The 14,748-nt window shown below is 41.2% G+C and overlaps 1 protein-coding gene across 4 annotated transcripts in view; it reads left to right on the top strand.

The window, feature by feature from the left end:
- Positions 1–14,748, top strand: part of KDM4C (lysine demethylase 4C) — a 490,147-nt gene that overhangs the window by 123,183 nt on the left and 352,216 nt on the right. For all 4 annotated transcript variants that reach the window (XM_006272325.4, XM_019478152.2, XM_059724744.1 and 1 more), the window contains exon 9: positions 10,316–10,453. In XM_006272325.4, coding sequence (XP_006272387.1) covers positions 10,316–10,453 — 138 coding nt within the window. The remainder of the gene's footprint in view (positions 1–10,315; positions 10,454–14,748) is intronic.

Raw genomic sequence — 14,748 nt, 5'->3', positions numbered from 1 at the left:
ATTTGTACAAAATGCAGTGCACATAGGGTTCTTTTGTTTTGTTCTGTTAGGTAGTAACTGACTCGGAGTGACTGCTTAACTATGACCATTTCATATGTTGTAGAAGAATGGAAAAAGCTTAAAATAGCAGTAGTGGAAAAGGATTCAATACCTAACTGTTTGCAAAAGCATTTAAAGTACTCCACATCTTCCCCACATTATTTTTCATATCATAAACCTAATTGTTCCCCACCTTAAAAGCTTTTTCACTTGTGACTAAGTCTGTACTCCATGTGGGGGCCAAGTAGTTGAAGTGCTCTTGACCTTTTTCTTAAAGCAGTGTCATGCTAAGCCAAAAACTGTTCAGCAGCTCCCAGGTGTAGGTGTATTGTATATCAGCCCTCGATCGACTTGTGTTATGCTGAGATTTAGAAACCTTGATTGCTACATAGTTATGATTATGGAGGAGCTAGATAATAAGCTTATGTATTTTTCATGCACACCTCATTTGCAGAATAAATCCATTAGAAATAAAGATAATTAATTTCTTGGTTAGTACTGAGGTCTCTATTTTCATATATGTGAAGTATTTATTTATAGGTAGCTGGAGGATCTCTATATATAAACTCAGTTTTTCATTCTCATACTCTAGAATATATTACAATATAGGGCCTTCCATCTTTTCTTCCAATTTAGATTTGTGATATATTAAGACATGTAGTAAGGAAAAGCAATATTTTACTTGAAACTTGTTCCCCTGTTTGTCTTGGAAGCCATGTTATATTCTGTATTGTCAAGCCTAATTTGTGCTACCTTCTCTAGCAGTAATGTAATTGAAGAGATGATACATTTTTCATTTGATTTATGGCATAAATTATCAACAGTTTAATATCATTTTGAACATTCCTGGAAGATGCATTTTGAAGTCGATTGAAAGTTGTTTTATTGTGCTATTTTTGTGCCAACTGTATTTTTATAATTGTCTGATTCAGCCTTTCTCCTTCCTTCTCCTTTCCCCTGTGCACAAAGAAAGAGAGGTTAAGTGCCAGGGCTGGCTATCTGCCATGCAAGACCTGATGCACCTCAAGTATCAGCAGAGTCTTGAATGGTGTTTTGTTTATATATCCAAAAAACCTGAGATGCTCATCAACGAAGAGATGTCCAGAAAAGATTTAACATGACAATAGGAGAGCAGGCTGGAAAAAAGCAGCCTGGCAGTTCCTGAGGAGAAGATTTTGTGGGCTGGGAGAAGTGGAGAAGTATTGGGGACCTGGAGAGACTGGAAAGGGAACAGTTTAATATCTCTGGGGGTAGTCAGGTCTGTTGGCTTGATTGGGGTTGGAGCCCAGATAGGGTTAATCTCAAAGGAGGATTTACCCCCTTTGGAGGGGATAGTGAACTTCCCTGGATGGCCTTTGCCCCAGTCAGTGCCTTAACTGAACAGACTGGGGTGTTGCTTTGAACTGTGGGTTGCACTGGATCACCCAAAGTGAAGATGAAGTCCATCTCTCAGGAGCTGAACTGTATGTTAGCTTCTTGAGTCAGGACCACAGAAAACTATGGAAGGTGAAAGACTAAAAGACTGGGATCTTAAGGCCTTGTTGTATGTTACACACCATGTTAACTGCACATAAAATGCTAGTGTTCAAGCATTAAAACGTGCTAAGTGCAATCCAAGGTTAGCATAATTAAGACTTTTCCAGTGAGGAGTATCTCCAGGTCGTATTAGCTCACACAGGTTGATACAATGCCTGACTTCTTCAGAGATGGTACTACCAGGGCATTGTGATGTAGTGGGGGGCTGAACATGACAAAGTGGAGCATGTTCAAGGCTCCTGTGTTGGGGGTTGGGAATGAGAAACAGCTGTTTGTCACTTCCAGCCCCTATGCCCTGCTGGAGCTGTAAACTGCTTCCCATGCAGGGCAGGGGGGGTCTGGCTCCAGTGCAATGGAGGAGCTGGGAGCGACAAACAGCTGTTGGTTACTCCCAGCCCTTGCAGCATCTTCAAGGGCTATGCTGCTTTGGATATGTTTGGTTTTTTTTAGACTGTAGTAAGCATTACCATGTGACTACTCAGAAAACTTCCTAGCTCATAGTAATGCTTGCTGCCATTTAAATAAAACATGTTCTACGTGTAATGTGCAACAAAACCCTCCCTTGGTCTAGAAGCCAAACTTGGTTTGGCTTATAGGGTCTACGTGGTCCTGAGCAAGCACCATAATTGAAGAGAGAAATATATTTTTAAATTGACACCTCTCAGATTATCAACAATTATCACATTATCAGCAATTCAGTATAATTTTGAACATTCCAGGATTTGTATTTTGAAGTAGGTATAAAAAGATAAATGATCACTGAATCAGCTATAATGAATACCTGCAAAAAGCAAACTAACTTTTAGTAGCAGTACTATTATTAGAATTGGACCAACTATAGCACTAGTTAATGCTTATATTTTGAATAAAAATGAACTGAGCTGTTGCTGCTAATGATTGTGTGATTTAGAGACGTGCATGGGAAATGCAGTATTACAAAGAAGCCAAGAGCAAGTTGGACTTCTATTAAAGGATAAAGCCACTAATTTGTTGTGTGCTTTTTGGGAAGTTAATTCACTTGGTTGATTTAAGTACAATATATCTCTAAATTGAAAAACAAAGGCAGGTAGAATAATAAAAAAAGTGCTACCTCCCTTTGAATGAGCTGTACTGGAAAAATTATACACGCAAAAACAGTTGCCTTTTTTAATGATGTGTTATCATAAGGAAATGCAGGTACTATATGCAGTTTTTAAAATATACAGGGAACTACAGAGTCTTTTCATACCCTTGTGTCCAATAAAACCCTATAACTTAGATCCTTTGTTTTGTTCTTATTGAACATTGTTCTGAGCAATGTATTTTTTTCAATATATAGAAATGATAGAAATATAAGGGGTAATATGTTGCTGGGTGCCAGAAGAGTTGCTTTTAATATCATCAGGTTGTTTTTGGATCTGGGTGGCACACTTGAAAGCAACAAGGTTGATTACCTTATTTCTGTATCTTGGATTTTCCCATTTTCTATTTTAAAAAATGTTGGAAATAGTTAAATAGAATAAATTTAGTTCTGTCACCTAGTGTTAGGAGGAATCAGGCTGTACCCAAGTGCAGTTGTAATTAATGGGATTCAGTGAGAAAGTGAATAGAAAGAATCGGGCTGTGATCTCTTGCAGCTTGGAGTGATAGAACTGAAAACGTGCTGAATGCTGATAAGCCAGCCTACGCCTACCAGGTGACAGCTGAACTGCTGCTTATTGCAATAGAACACCTGCTAAACTGTCATCAGTGGGGGTGTGAGACAAGATAAATTCAGGAATTGCTGGCGCCGAGAATATTCTCTCATACAGCCCTGCCATACAGTTTGAAAACTCCAGTCATGATCCCAGTGTGTTCATTTCTGTGTGTGTGTGTGCACACGCGCTCGCGTGCGCATGTACACGCACTGTATGTTTACACACACAAATGCATATGTTTTGTATTCACTTGATTCATGTGCTTTCTGGAACCACAGAATGATTTATTGATTATGAATGTAAAGTTTGATCACGTATTTATTAATATATTTAAATTAAATTAAGAAAAAAAAACTACACTGGGATTAAGTAAAAAGCGAAAGATTTGTATGATTTGAAGAGAAACAGGAGTGTGTGTGTGTAGATATACTTATATAGATATATCAGGGGTGGGCAAAATATGGCCCGCGGGCCAGATTCGGCCTGTGAGGCCATTCTGTCCAGCCTGTGGTTCCCCTAAAAAAATTTAGAAAATGAAAAATTATCTGTCCTTGGTTCCTGTCAAAGATGACAGGAACCAAGGGCAGTAGGACCCAGGGGAAGACCTGGAGGGCTCCTGCAACAGCAGGGCCTGCCCAACTTCGCCCCCCCAGCCGGAAACCCCTGCAGGGGCTTCTGGCCTGGGACCACATGGTGCCCCAGCGCCAGAACCTTGGGTAAGGGGTGGGGGAAGGGCAGGGGACGAGCTGGTGCAGAGCATGGGGAAAAGCAGCCCCTCCCTCACCCCATGCCTGTAGCTCTCTGCTGCAGCCACTCGCAGCCCATGTGGGGTTCTCCTGAGTGGGCACAGGCAACCCCATGTGGGTTGTGAGCGGCTGCAGCACGGGGCGCCGGCCACGGGGTGGGCGAGGGGCCGCTTTTCCTATGCTCAGCACCAGCTTGTAACCCACCCCGCTGCCAGCCTGGGCCCTGCACTGGCTCTGGGCTTGCCTGTTGGGGCTGCACGTGGTGGTGGCAGCAGCTGCAGGGGTGCGCCCCCCCTCCCCCCCCCCCCCCCGCTTGCCGTGCCGGGCAGTGTTTGCCAGCAAGCGGGGGGGCTGCAGCTGCTGCTGCTTCTGCTGCCATGGTGTAGCCGTGATGGTCAAGCCCGGAGCCGGCGCAGGGAGCAGGCTGGCAGTGCGGGCGGATTACAAGCCAGTGCTGAGCGCAGGGAAAAGCGGCCCCTCGCTTTCCCCATGGCTGGCACCCCACACTGCAGCCGCTCACAGCCCACCTAGGTCTGCCTGTGCCTGCTCAGGACAGCCCCACGCGGGCTGCAAGCAGCTGCAGCAGGGAGCCCCAGCCATGGGGCAGAAGGGCTGATTTTCCCCAGGCTCAGCACCAGCTCCTTCCCTGCCAGTGAGCGCAGGGTCGGGGCTGCACGCTTCCCCCCACCTGTACCGCGGGGCTGGGGGACACTGGGAGTGAGCAGGAGCGTGGGACCCACACCAGTGTCCCAGAGCCAGCATCAGTGGGGCCCAGAGCAGGGCAGCAGGGGTACAGGGTCCCAGCTGGCAGGGGCTCTATGAAGCTGGGCCAGCTCCCCACTCTCCCTGCTGGTGCAGCCTAGTCCAGCTCCACAGACCTTTGCCAGCCTGCGACCTGCTCTGGGCCCCACCTATGCTGGTCCTGGGATATTGGTCCCAAGATGATGATCAGGGGGCAGGGCATCTGTCAAGGGGCGGGGCTACCCATGCGGGCCCTTGCCAGCTTGCCACAACTTGGTAAGTGGCCCTCTGCCCAAAATAATTGCTTGGCCCTGATGTATGTATGTATGTATAACAAAAATGAAAAAAACTACGTTGCTGTTAAGTAATACTAATTATATATTTGTGTGTGTATGTGTTATGTTAGTATTATTTAATCCGAGTGTAGCTTCTTAAAGATTTTTTTATATATGTATATATGTTTAGTATTACCTAACCCCAGTGTAATTTTTTCTTTTTTAATTTGTATGCAGGTACGTACATATACATATGTATGTATAGACAAAATTTATGTTCATAATCAGTAAATAATTCTGTGATTCCAGAAAGAACATGAAACAAGTTTATACAAAACATGCATTTGTGTGTAAACATACTGTGCACGCACATGCACATGGACACAAATGCATACGTTCAGATCATGATTGGAGTTTTCAGACTGGATTGAAAAGCTGTATGAGAGAGAATATTCTTGGTGCCAGCAATTCCTGAATTTATCTTGTGTCTATTTCTTGCATATATTTCTCTGTCTCTCTTAAACCCAGTGTAATTTTCTTATTAATTTTATTTTTATATAGTGTATATCAAAAATCTACACTGGGGTTAAATAATGCTAAATATCATATAATATGTAGTATATATAATATATTTAGTACATATATGTATATTTATATTTACATTTAGTATTACTTAACCCCAGTGTAGGTTTTTTGTTTTTTTTTTTTTTAATTTTGGGGGATAGAGGTTCCGTTGTGTTCTAAAGAATGGTAATGATAGTGGTAATATAAAAAAATACCCAGATCCAGGTGACCCATGTGAATGTCTTATTGCACAGCATAAACACAGAATGCAGGCACACATCCATTGGGTTGTAAGATCAGGGTTTTGAAGATGGGGATTTGAATGCAGAAGTTAAGTACAACTATTTTTTTAAAGTAAGGGTTGAGAGTTTAAGACATTAAATGGTAATAAAACATCTACAGACGTTTACAAATGCAACCTAGTTTTGGTAGATGTAGAAAACTTAACTAACTGAATTTTTTGGTTTTTACTTAAAAAAAAAAAAAAAAAAAAAATCTTAAATCAAAACCAGTTTAGGCCAGTGAGTACCTCGTCTTAGCTAACTAACAAAAGGATGTGATTAGGGACTCTCTAGAGCAGCCTACAATCAGTGCATCTCTGCTGCACTGTTAATGCAGTGATTCTAAACCAGAGTGTCCTGAGATGCTTTCAAGAGTGCTGCAAGGTGCCATGCAATGTTACTACTGTTAGGTGTGCAAATATGATTCGCAAGATAAACCCAGAGATATTTTTAGATATATAGGGAGTAAAAGGAAGGCCCAGGGTGGAATAGGACCCCCACTAGATGCATAAGCAATTGGTGATAGACAGGGGGAACAAGGCTGAACTCCTCAATGAGTTCTTTGCCTCCGTGATCCTAAGTGAGAGGCAAGACAAGTCTCTCACTGGGATTGTAGAGAGGCAGCAGCAGGGCGCCAGACTACCAAGCGTAGACCCTGAGATGGTGCAGAGGCACTTGGAGGAACTGGATGCGTTTAAGTCGGCAGGCCCGGATAAGCTCCATCTGAGGGTACTGAAGGCACTGGCTGATGTCATTGCACAGCCACTGGCGGGAATATTTGGACACTCATGGCGCATGGGCCAGGTCCCGGAGGACTGGAAAAGGGCCAATGTGGTCCCCATTTTCAGGAAGGGGAGGAAGGAGGACCCAGGCAACTATAGGCCAGTCAGTCTCGCCTCCATCCTTGGCAAAGTCTTTGAAAAAATTATCAAGGCTCACATTTGCGAGAGCCCGGCAGGAGAAATTATGCTGAGAGGAAACCAGCACGGGTTCGTAGCAGATAGATCATGCCTCACTAATCTAGTCTCTTTTTATGACCAGGTTACAAAACACCTGGACGCATGAGTAGGGGTTGACGTCGTTTACTTAGACTTCAGGAAGGCCTTCGATACGGTATCCCACACCATACTGGTGAACAAGTTAGGCTGTGACTTGGATGACTGCACGGTCCGGTGGATGGCGAATTGGCTAGAGGGTCATACCCAGAGAGTCATAGTGGATGGGTCGGTATTGACCTGGAAGGGTGTGGGCAGTGGGGTCTCGCAGGGCTCGGTCCTTGGACTGATACTCTTCAATGTCTTCATCAGCGACTTGGATGAGGGAGTGAAGTGTACTCTGTCCAAGTTTGTGGATGACACAAAACTGTGGGGAGAAGTGGACACACTGGAGGGCAGGGAACAACTACAAGCAGACCTGGACAGGTTGGACATATGGGCAGAAAACAACAGAATGCAATTCAACAAGGAGAAATGCAAAGTGCTGCACCTAGGGAGGAAAAATGTCCAGCATACCCTACTGCCTAGGGAATGACCTGCTTGCTGGCACGGAATCGGAAAGGGATCTTGGATTCCTAGTGGACTCCAAGATGAACATGAGTCATCAGTGTGATGAAGTCATCAGGAAAGCTAATGGCACTTCATCGTGCATCAGCAGATGCATGACGAACAGAACCAAGGAGTTGATAATTCCCCTCTATCAGGTGCTGGTCAGACCGCAGTTGGAATACTGCGTGCAATTTTGGGCGCTGCACTTCAAGAGGGATGTGGATAACCTGGAGAGGGTCCAGAGAAGGGCCACTCGTACGGTTAAGGGCTTGAAGGCCAAGCCCTATGAGGAGAGACTAGGGCACCTGGACCTCTTCAGTCTCTGCAGGAGAAGGTTGAGAGGCGACCTTGTGACTGCCTATAAGTTCATCATGGGGGCACAGAAGAGAATTGGTGAGGCTTTACTCACCAAGGTGCCCCTGGGGGTTACAAGAAATAATGGCCATAAGCTAGCAGAGAGCAGATTTAGCCTGGACATTAGGAAGAACTTCTTCACAGTTAGAGTGGCCAAAGTCTGGAATGGGCTCCCAAGGGAGGTGGTGCTCTCCCCTACCCTGGGGGTCTTCAAGAGGAGGTTAGATAGGCATCTAGCTGGGGTCATTTAAACCCAGCACTCTTTCCTGCCTATGCAGGGGGTCGGACTCGATGATCTATTGAGGTCCCTTCTGACCCTAACATCTATGAATCTATATCAAGTAGAAATCCACAGTGTTAAAAGCATTCTGACCTGTTGTTGCCTTTATGAGTTCAATTATTTTTCCATAGTCAAAAAATGAGTCAAAACTAAGTGCTGGCATTTTCTGAGGGGTACCCGTGGGTATAATGAGGGGTGCTTTGGGTCTAGAAAGTTTGAGAACCACTGGTTTAATGGTTGAGCTTTACTTGAGATCTAAGGGGAGATTGAAACTGCTCCTGACTTATGTGACCCCTGGCAATTACAGGTAGTGGCCCCTGTCCTTCATTACATGAATCTCCCTTGGAGTACAGCAGATCCAGCTAGTATATGGAGATGCTGAGAAGATCCTGTCTACTGTTATTCACTGTTCCCTTTAATGTATTAGACATACTGTTTGCTGCCTGATATTTACTTTTGTTTGATGTTTTGGGATATGGTTTATATTAATGATACAACATATATTTGTGTCTTTTTAGTTGCCTATTTTTTCTAGCTGCTGCTTCATCTTGGTGAATGAGCTTCAGGCTCTTTGCAGTGAATCACTGTTTTTGGTAAAAACCAAGTGATCCTTTGTGTAAATCCTTGTTTGCCATCTAAAGCAGGGGCAGGCAGAATGCGGCCCACTAGGTCATTCTATCTGGCCTGCGGGGCCCCTAAAAATTTAGAAAATGAATATTTATCTGCCCCTGGCTGCCTGTTGTGCAGACCTCGATGGCTTGCTAAAACTCAGTAAGTGGCCCTTCACCTGAAATAATTGCCCGCCTGTGATCTAAAGGGATGACGAAACTTCAGTGTAGTGACCCCATTACTGTTTGAGTCCTTTATCTCAAACCTCTGTAGTTTTGGTACTAGGCTGTTTGTCAGCCCCCTACATGGAGATATCTAGATTAGTGTTCTAGACAAACATAGCAAAATCCTTTTAATAGCTTAAATCCTGTGTTTAAAAAAAAAAGCAAGATTAAGGTAAGTGTTAATTCTTGGATTAATAGTGTTAGGGGTGAGATTTTTAATTTTGCAAAGGTTAGGACATAGGCAGGCAAGATTCTTTGGGTAGATGTGATCTTTTATTAGATCAACTGAGTAGCTGGAACAAAGTTCTTTGCAAGATTTTGGGCACAAGTACCCTTCTTCAGGCATGTGAACACTCTGCTGTTGTTTTGAGATCTCCAAGGAATGAAAAAGATAAAAGTGTGACAGGAGGTCAGTGAGAATGTAAATAGATGGAAATTAGGAAAACAATGAGTAGAGAAGGAAGGGAAGGGGGGCGGAAACAGAAGGAAAAATTGGGTGAAGGAATGCCAAAGGTAGGAAAAAGGTCATTAAGGTTAATGTGTAAAATGCAGTAATCTCTGGTATGAATTATGCTGGTAAGGGTTAGTTAAGGATGCTACATAAAAGTATAGTTTTGATTCCCCTGGAAAACACCGAAGAAGTTACTTTACGGGATCCTGTGTTCATTGCATCCCACTGGGTTTCCCTATCAAATGTGTTCAGTTTGCAGTGAAAAAGATGTTTTCTTTAACCACGAGCCCTATGAACTCACCTTGGCCGCTCAATCAAGCTGGATTCTTTCTAATTTGTCTCATTATTGGTAATAGGTTTTATGCAAACTTAGCTCTTAAATTTAATCCTGCTATCTCCTTGTTGTTAGAATATGCCATAAATTACACTTATTAAACCTATATAAACTAAATGGATCAGGTACTGAAGTGATGTGTGGAGATGGGAAAGAGGGGAGAAACTTTCCTTCCACCCTCCCCAAGGATCACTGAGTGACTATGCTGCCATTGCAGGGAGGCTACTTGAGATCAAGGGGTGGACTAGTTTGGCTAGCCCTTACTCTATGCTCCCAGCACTAGGTGAATTAGCAGCAGCTGTTTCGATTACACTTCCTTTCTTGCTATACCCAGGGACATGTATTTGTTGTATGGCCATCCCACATCTTGGGCAGTCCACTTGCTGTACCTTAGGATTTGCTAACAGAGTTCCTCTGAATTCAGATCTGTCCAGAAACTTCTGTCCAACCACTCTGTGGATGCATGTAGGTACCAAAAATTGTTTTTGAAATGTAGTCAGTAATATTTCCTCGGATGCATTCAGTACTATTGGCCTTTACTCAAGAATGAGTACTATGGGCATATGGCTCTTTTGATGTAGTCATAGCAGCAAATATAATTCTCATTTCTTTAAAAACATGTTTTAAAATATGGTGTTTGCTTCCTTATCTTGTTATGTAGATCACCCAAGAGGCAGGGGAATTCATGATCACCTTCCCATATGGATACCATGCAGGATTTAACCATGGCTTCAACTGTGCAGAGTCAACAAACTTTGCCACAATCAGGTGGATTGATTATGGAAAAGTTGCTAAATTGGTAAGTCATATTGCAAAAATAATCCCTAAATTAAATGTCTCCTTTGATCATTTCTTAGTGGCAAACTATGTATTCAGAAGGGAGTAGGGGGAGGGGGAGATGAAAAAGGAGGCTTATCTAAATGAACAAGATAGTTTGATCTCCTTTAAGTTTCTCTGAAATCCTGGTAATATTGGGTGATATATTAAATATACCCCCAAAGTGGGACCTTGTTTAAAAAAAAAAAAAAAAAAAAGTATGTTTTACAGAAAAGGAATATCATGCCAGTATTTCAATTGAAATCTTTCATGCGCTGCATGTATTTTTTCATTCTTTTCATATATAACATATGGATAATTAACAAAATCAATATGTATGTAGTGTTTCAGTATAAAAGGTTATTACTGTTCTGCAATATTTTTTCCCTTTACTGTTAAAAAGCATGGACTTTAAGAAGCATTGTTTAGCATTTTTTGATAAACAGGAAATGTAGAGCCACTTTGCAGATTGAGATGCTCTTTACGGACAACAATCCATCCCCCCTACCCCCCCCCCCCCCAGCAAAAGAAAAAGAGAAAAGAAACTGCACAATTTGTTTATATGTTAGGCTATCTAACGAGATAACAAATATACTTAGAGTCCAAACACGACCTGTGGGGTTAGCAATCAAGAAGAAAAGCTGGGTTAAATGCTTGGAACTGGAAGAAGACCTTGAGAATCTTCTTTAATAGCAGAACTTCATGATTCTAGGCAGAATTGACTATAATTGTGAATGAGATTGATGAGTAGGTTTCAAGAGGTAAAAGGCCTGGAAATGATCCAGTGCTCTATATAGTCTGTACATGGACACTGACTCTAATGAAAGTAATGGAAACATCAATATGCATTTAAAATACTCAGCTAGGTCTTCACTTCTAATGTGAAACTCACATTTGTAATAAAGAATTGATAAGGCACTGACTACTAAAATTGATTGTTTTTAAATTGATATATTTAATTAGCTCAATAGTTGAGTAGACCATGTAGTGAACCATCATATGGAAGACCTGAGTTTAAAGTAATTTTAAGTATCAAATTCAAGTGTGGTGCTAGTGGGTACATTGAAGTTGGGTGGGGGTTTCACTTTCTTTATACCAGTGCAAAATCAGTTGTAAAAATCCTGGTTCTTGGCTAGATGTTGATGTTTGAGGGAGAATGCCTTTCTGTTTTTAAGGACTCCTTCCTATCTAGTACATGAAGAAAGATGTAATTAAAGGGTAATTACTTACATAATATATGTAGTATATATTGGGGTAGTTGGAGTGTTTGTATATTGTATGTGGAAGTAAAGTGACTTTACAGTGTTAATCATCAGTTGAAGTATTTGACATTTTCCAAATACTTTTTGTATTTATAATGGCCAGGATGGTAAAACATTTTGGGACTGAGATTCAATGTAAATCCCAACTCCTTTGACTTTATATATGTCAGTCATGAATTTCACTCAATATATGTAATAAAATATACCTTATTATTAAAGCATGTTTCATAGCACCCTTTGCTTCCTGTTTATGAAACATGAAAATGCTTGGAAATGTTGTAGCCCATTAAAATAGATTTCAAATTATTTCATATGTTTTTGACAGAACTAGATAATATAATACATATGGAAAAATATCAGCAGAATTAGATTAGTCTTTTTAATGAGTGTGTTTATTTGTATTTGTTCATGCCATACAAATAAAGTACCTGAGCTGACGCAATAATATTGTAACTAGAAACTATTACTGCTTTCATCTTTCACTCTGTTGTTAAACAAGATTGATTAGGGGAGCACGGAGTTACAAATTCACTTGTTACATTTTTTTCAAATAAACTAAAATGGGGAGAAAACAATGTGTTTAGTTACCTGGGTTTACATGGTAACTCTAACACTTTACAAATGTGCCTTAAATATATTAAAAAAAAAGATGCTGTTTCTTGGTCCTTTTATGGGTTAAGCAAGAGATGGAAAAGCATGGGGAAAGCTATGATTAGTTATATCATAACACCAGATAAATTGTCTAAAAATATCAATTAAGAAAGGTATTGTATTACGTTTTATCTGCTAGTATAACAATATCATAACATTTCATGAAACAGGCCATGGTAGATATCTTTCCCATTTATGCCTCCTAATGCCAGCACTGGGTCCCTGATATTGTTTTTAATTTGTTGTGCCTTTTCTGCCTGTACGTGATACTTACAAGATGCTGGAGAAAAAATCCTTTTGCATCTTAACAACAACAACAAAATCTCCAACATCCCAATTCCTGGCCTGATCTTACAGTTTTCTGTTTATCATGTATGATAGCTGAAACACTGCTTGTGTCAGCAGAATGTACTAATCTAGGTCAGGATTCTGCAGCTTTCTCCTTAGAGAGTTCTTTATATCGATTGTTGATTATTTACCAGCTTACATGAGTTTGTTCATCTCTGCCAGACAGTTCCAAGTTGCTTACAAGTGTATTGCAGCCTTATAAACATCCAAACCTTAAGAGGTATAGGCAGCATTCATTCCTTTTCTTTTTTGTGCAGAATCAGACACATAATTTCATAAAGTTTCATTAACGCTTTGGCAGATATTAAGGTTAAGAAATGGTATTGTTCTTCTGAATTGAATCTAAACATAATGCAGTGAAATCAATTGCAGATTTAAATGGGGGAGGGTGCAGTCCCTTAGAGCATGTTTTAAGTATAGAGCTAAGGGAACTGAACTTTTAAAATCTGTTTCTTGTTCCAAAACTGACTCAGTCTCTGGTTTTGGGAAAATTACTAAACTTGCTATCTCAGTTTCCTGGTATGTACCTTCTTTCCAGCATTGGTGTGTTGGCTGGAACTGTCCTTGCTAACTTCTGAGAAATATGGTGGCTGTGGCCAGTTTTCAGGAGTTGTAGAGCTGACCTTCCTGGGAAGAGACTGAATCTGAGAAGGCAGGAGGTCAGATGAAGATTGTGATATCCACTGCCTACCTATTCTTTCAACTAATAGTGCTTGAAAAAATAGGGGGAACAGGCTTATCTGAAAAATGTTATAGTATGATGGTGGCGGGAGCAATAGAAAATACTCCTATGATGGTACGGGAGCTATAGAAAATGCCAAGACCAAGACTTATTTGCCTTTTAGCATATTTTATAACTTAGTTATGTTTGCAACATGATGTGAAGATTTAGTGGGACACCATACATTTTAAATATTATTAGTTTTCAGTTTGTAACTTTAGTACCTGGAAAATAATTTATTTATACTTAATTTTAAAAAGCATGGAAGAAGGGTAGATGGAAAATTTCTTTAGGCTTCTGTAGATTTTATTATTTACCTAATGGAGTTTACATTTATTTGAATAGGCTGGAACTATTTGCTGTTCCACACACAACATTTTGAGTTATCTTACTTCAATGCATTTTGTTAATGTTAGTAAAACTGATGAACCAGTGACAATTAGTTTGTATGTTTTGCTGGGGTCTACTTTAATTTGTGCTGAACAGGCAACTTGTGTGCTGAACTAGGGGCAATGTTCAGGCATTAAAGTTGCTGAATATAACTGTTTACATACCATTTAAATGTTTTGTATTCAACAACATAAAAAAACCTTCTGAAGTGATGGGCTAAGAGACATTACTTTAATCCACGAATGAATTTACATCTCTCTTTTTAGGCAAGATTTAATGGTGTGTAACTGTAGGAAAAATATTTCTGGATAATCTATGTGAAATCCACAACCTTTTTGTCATCTTGACCATCAGATTTTGATTTTCCTGCTTAAACACATAGCTTAAAGATATTTGTTTTTTTCTCTGCAGTTATGGAACAGATGTTTCCAGAAACATTTTATTAATTTTGAGCAACACTTCTTAGATCTATTGTGCAAAACAATTGGGGCCTTGTCATATGGGGCACTTAGCACATATTTTATTTAGATCATTGTAAACATTGCCATGCTATATTAAAAATTAGAACATGTTCGGAGCAGTCCCAAGATAATGCTTACTACAGTCTCAACTCACTCTAGACAGGGCTGGAGACAGCTGTGCCTCAGCCCCTCTCCTCCTCCCCACAAAACTGACCCCAACACTGGGTGCTGCAGCTCGCATATCTGCCTGCGAGGACATGCAACCCCCATACCTGGAGCCCGTGCCTTCCTTGCTTTGTTCCCAGCACTGTCCTACCTGGGACCGCCAAGGTAAGTCCACTCTGCCACTGGTGGCAGGCAAAGGGAAGCAAAGGGAGCTCTTGCTGATGGATCCATGGGGTGAGCTGGGTCTCTGCTGCTGCAACCTTGAGGTAGCTCTGAGGCA

The sequence above is a fragment of the Alligator mississippiensis genome, chromosome 3, assembly GCF_030867095.1.
Source record: "Alligator mississippiensis isolate rAllMis1 chromosome 3, rAllMis1, whole genome shotgun sequence".
In the NCBI taxonomy this organism is placed as follows: Eukaryota; Metazoa; Chordata; order Crocodylia; family Alligatoridae; genus Alligator; species Alligator mississippiensis.
This window is presented reverse-complemented; position numbering and strand designations above follow the sequence as displayed.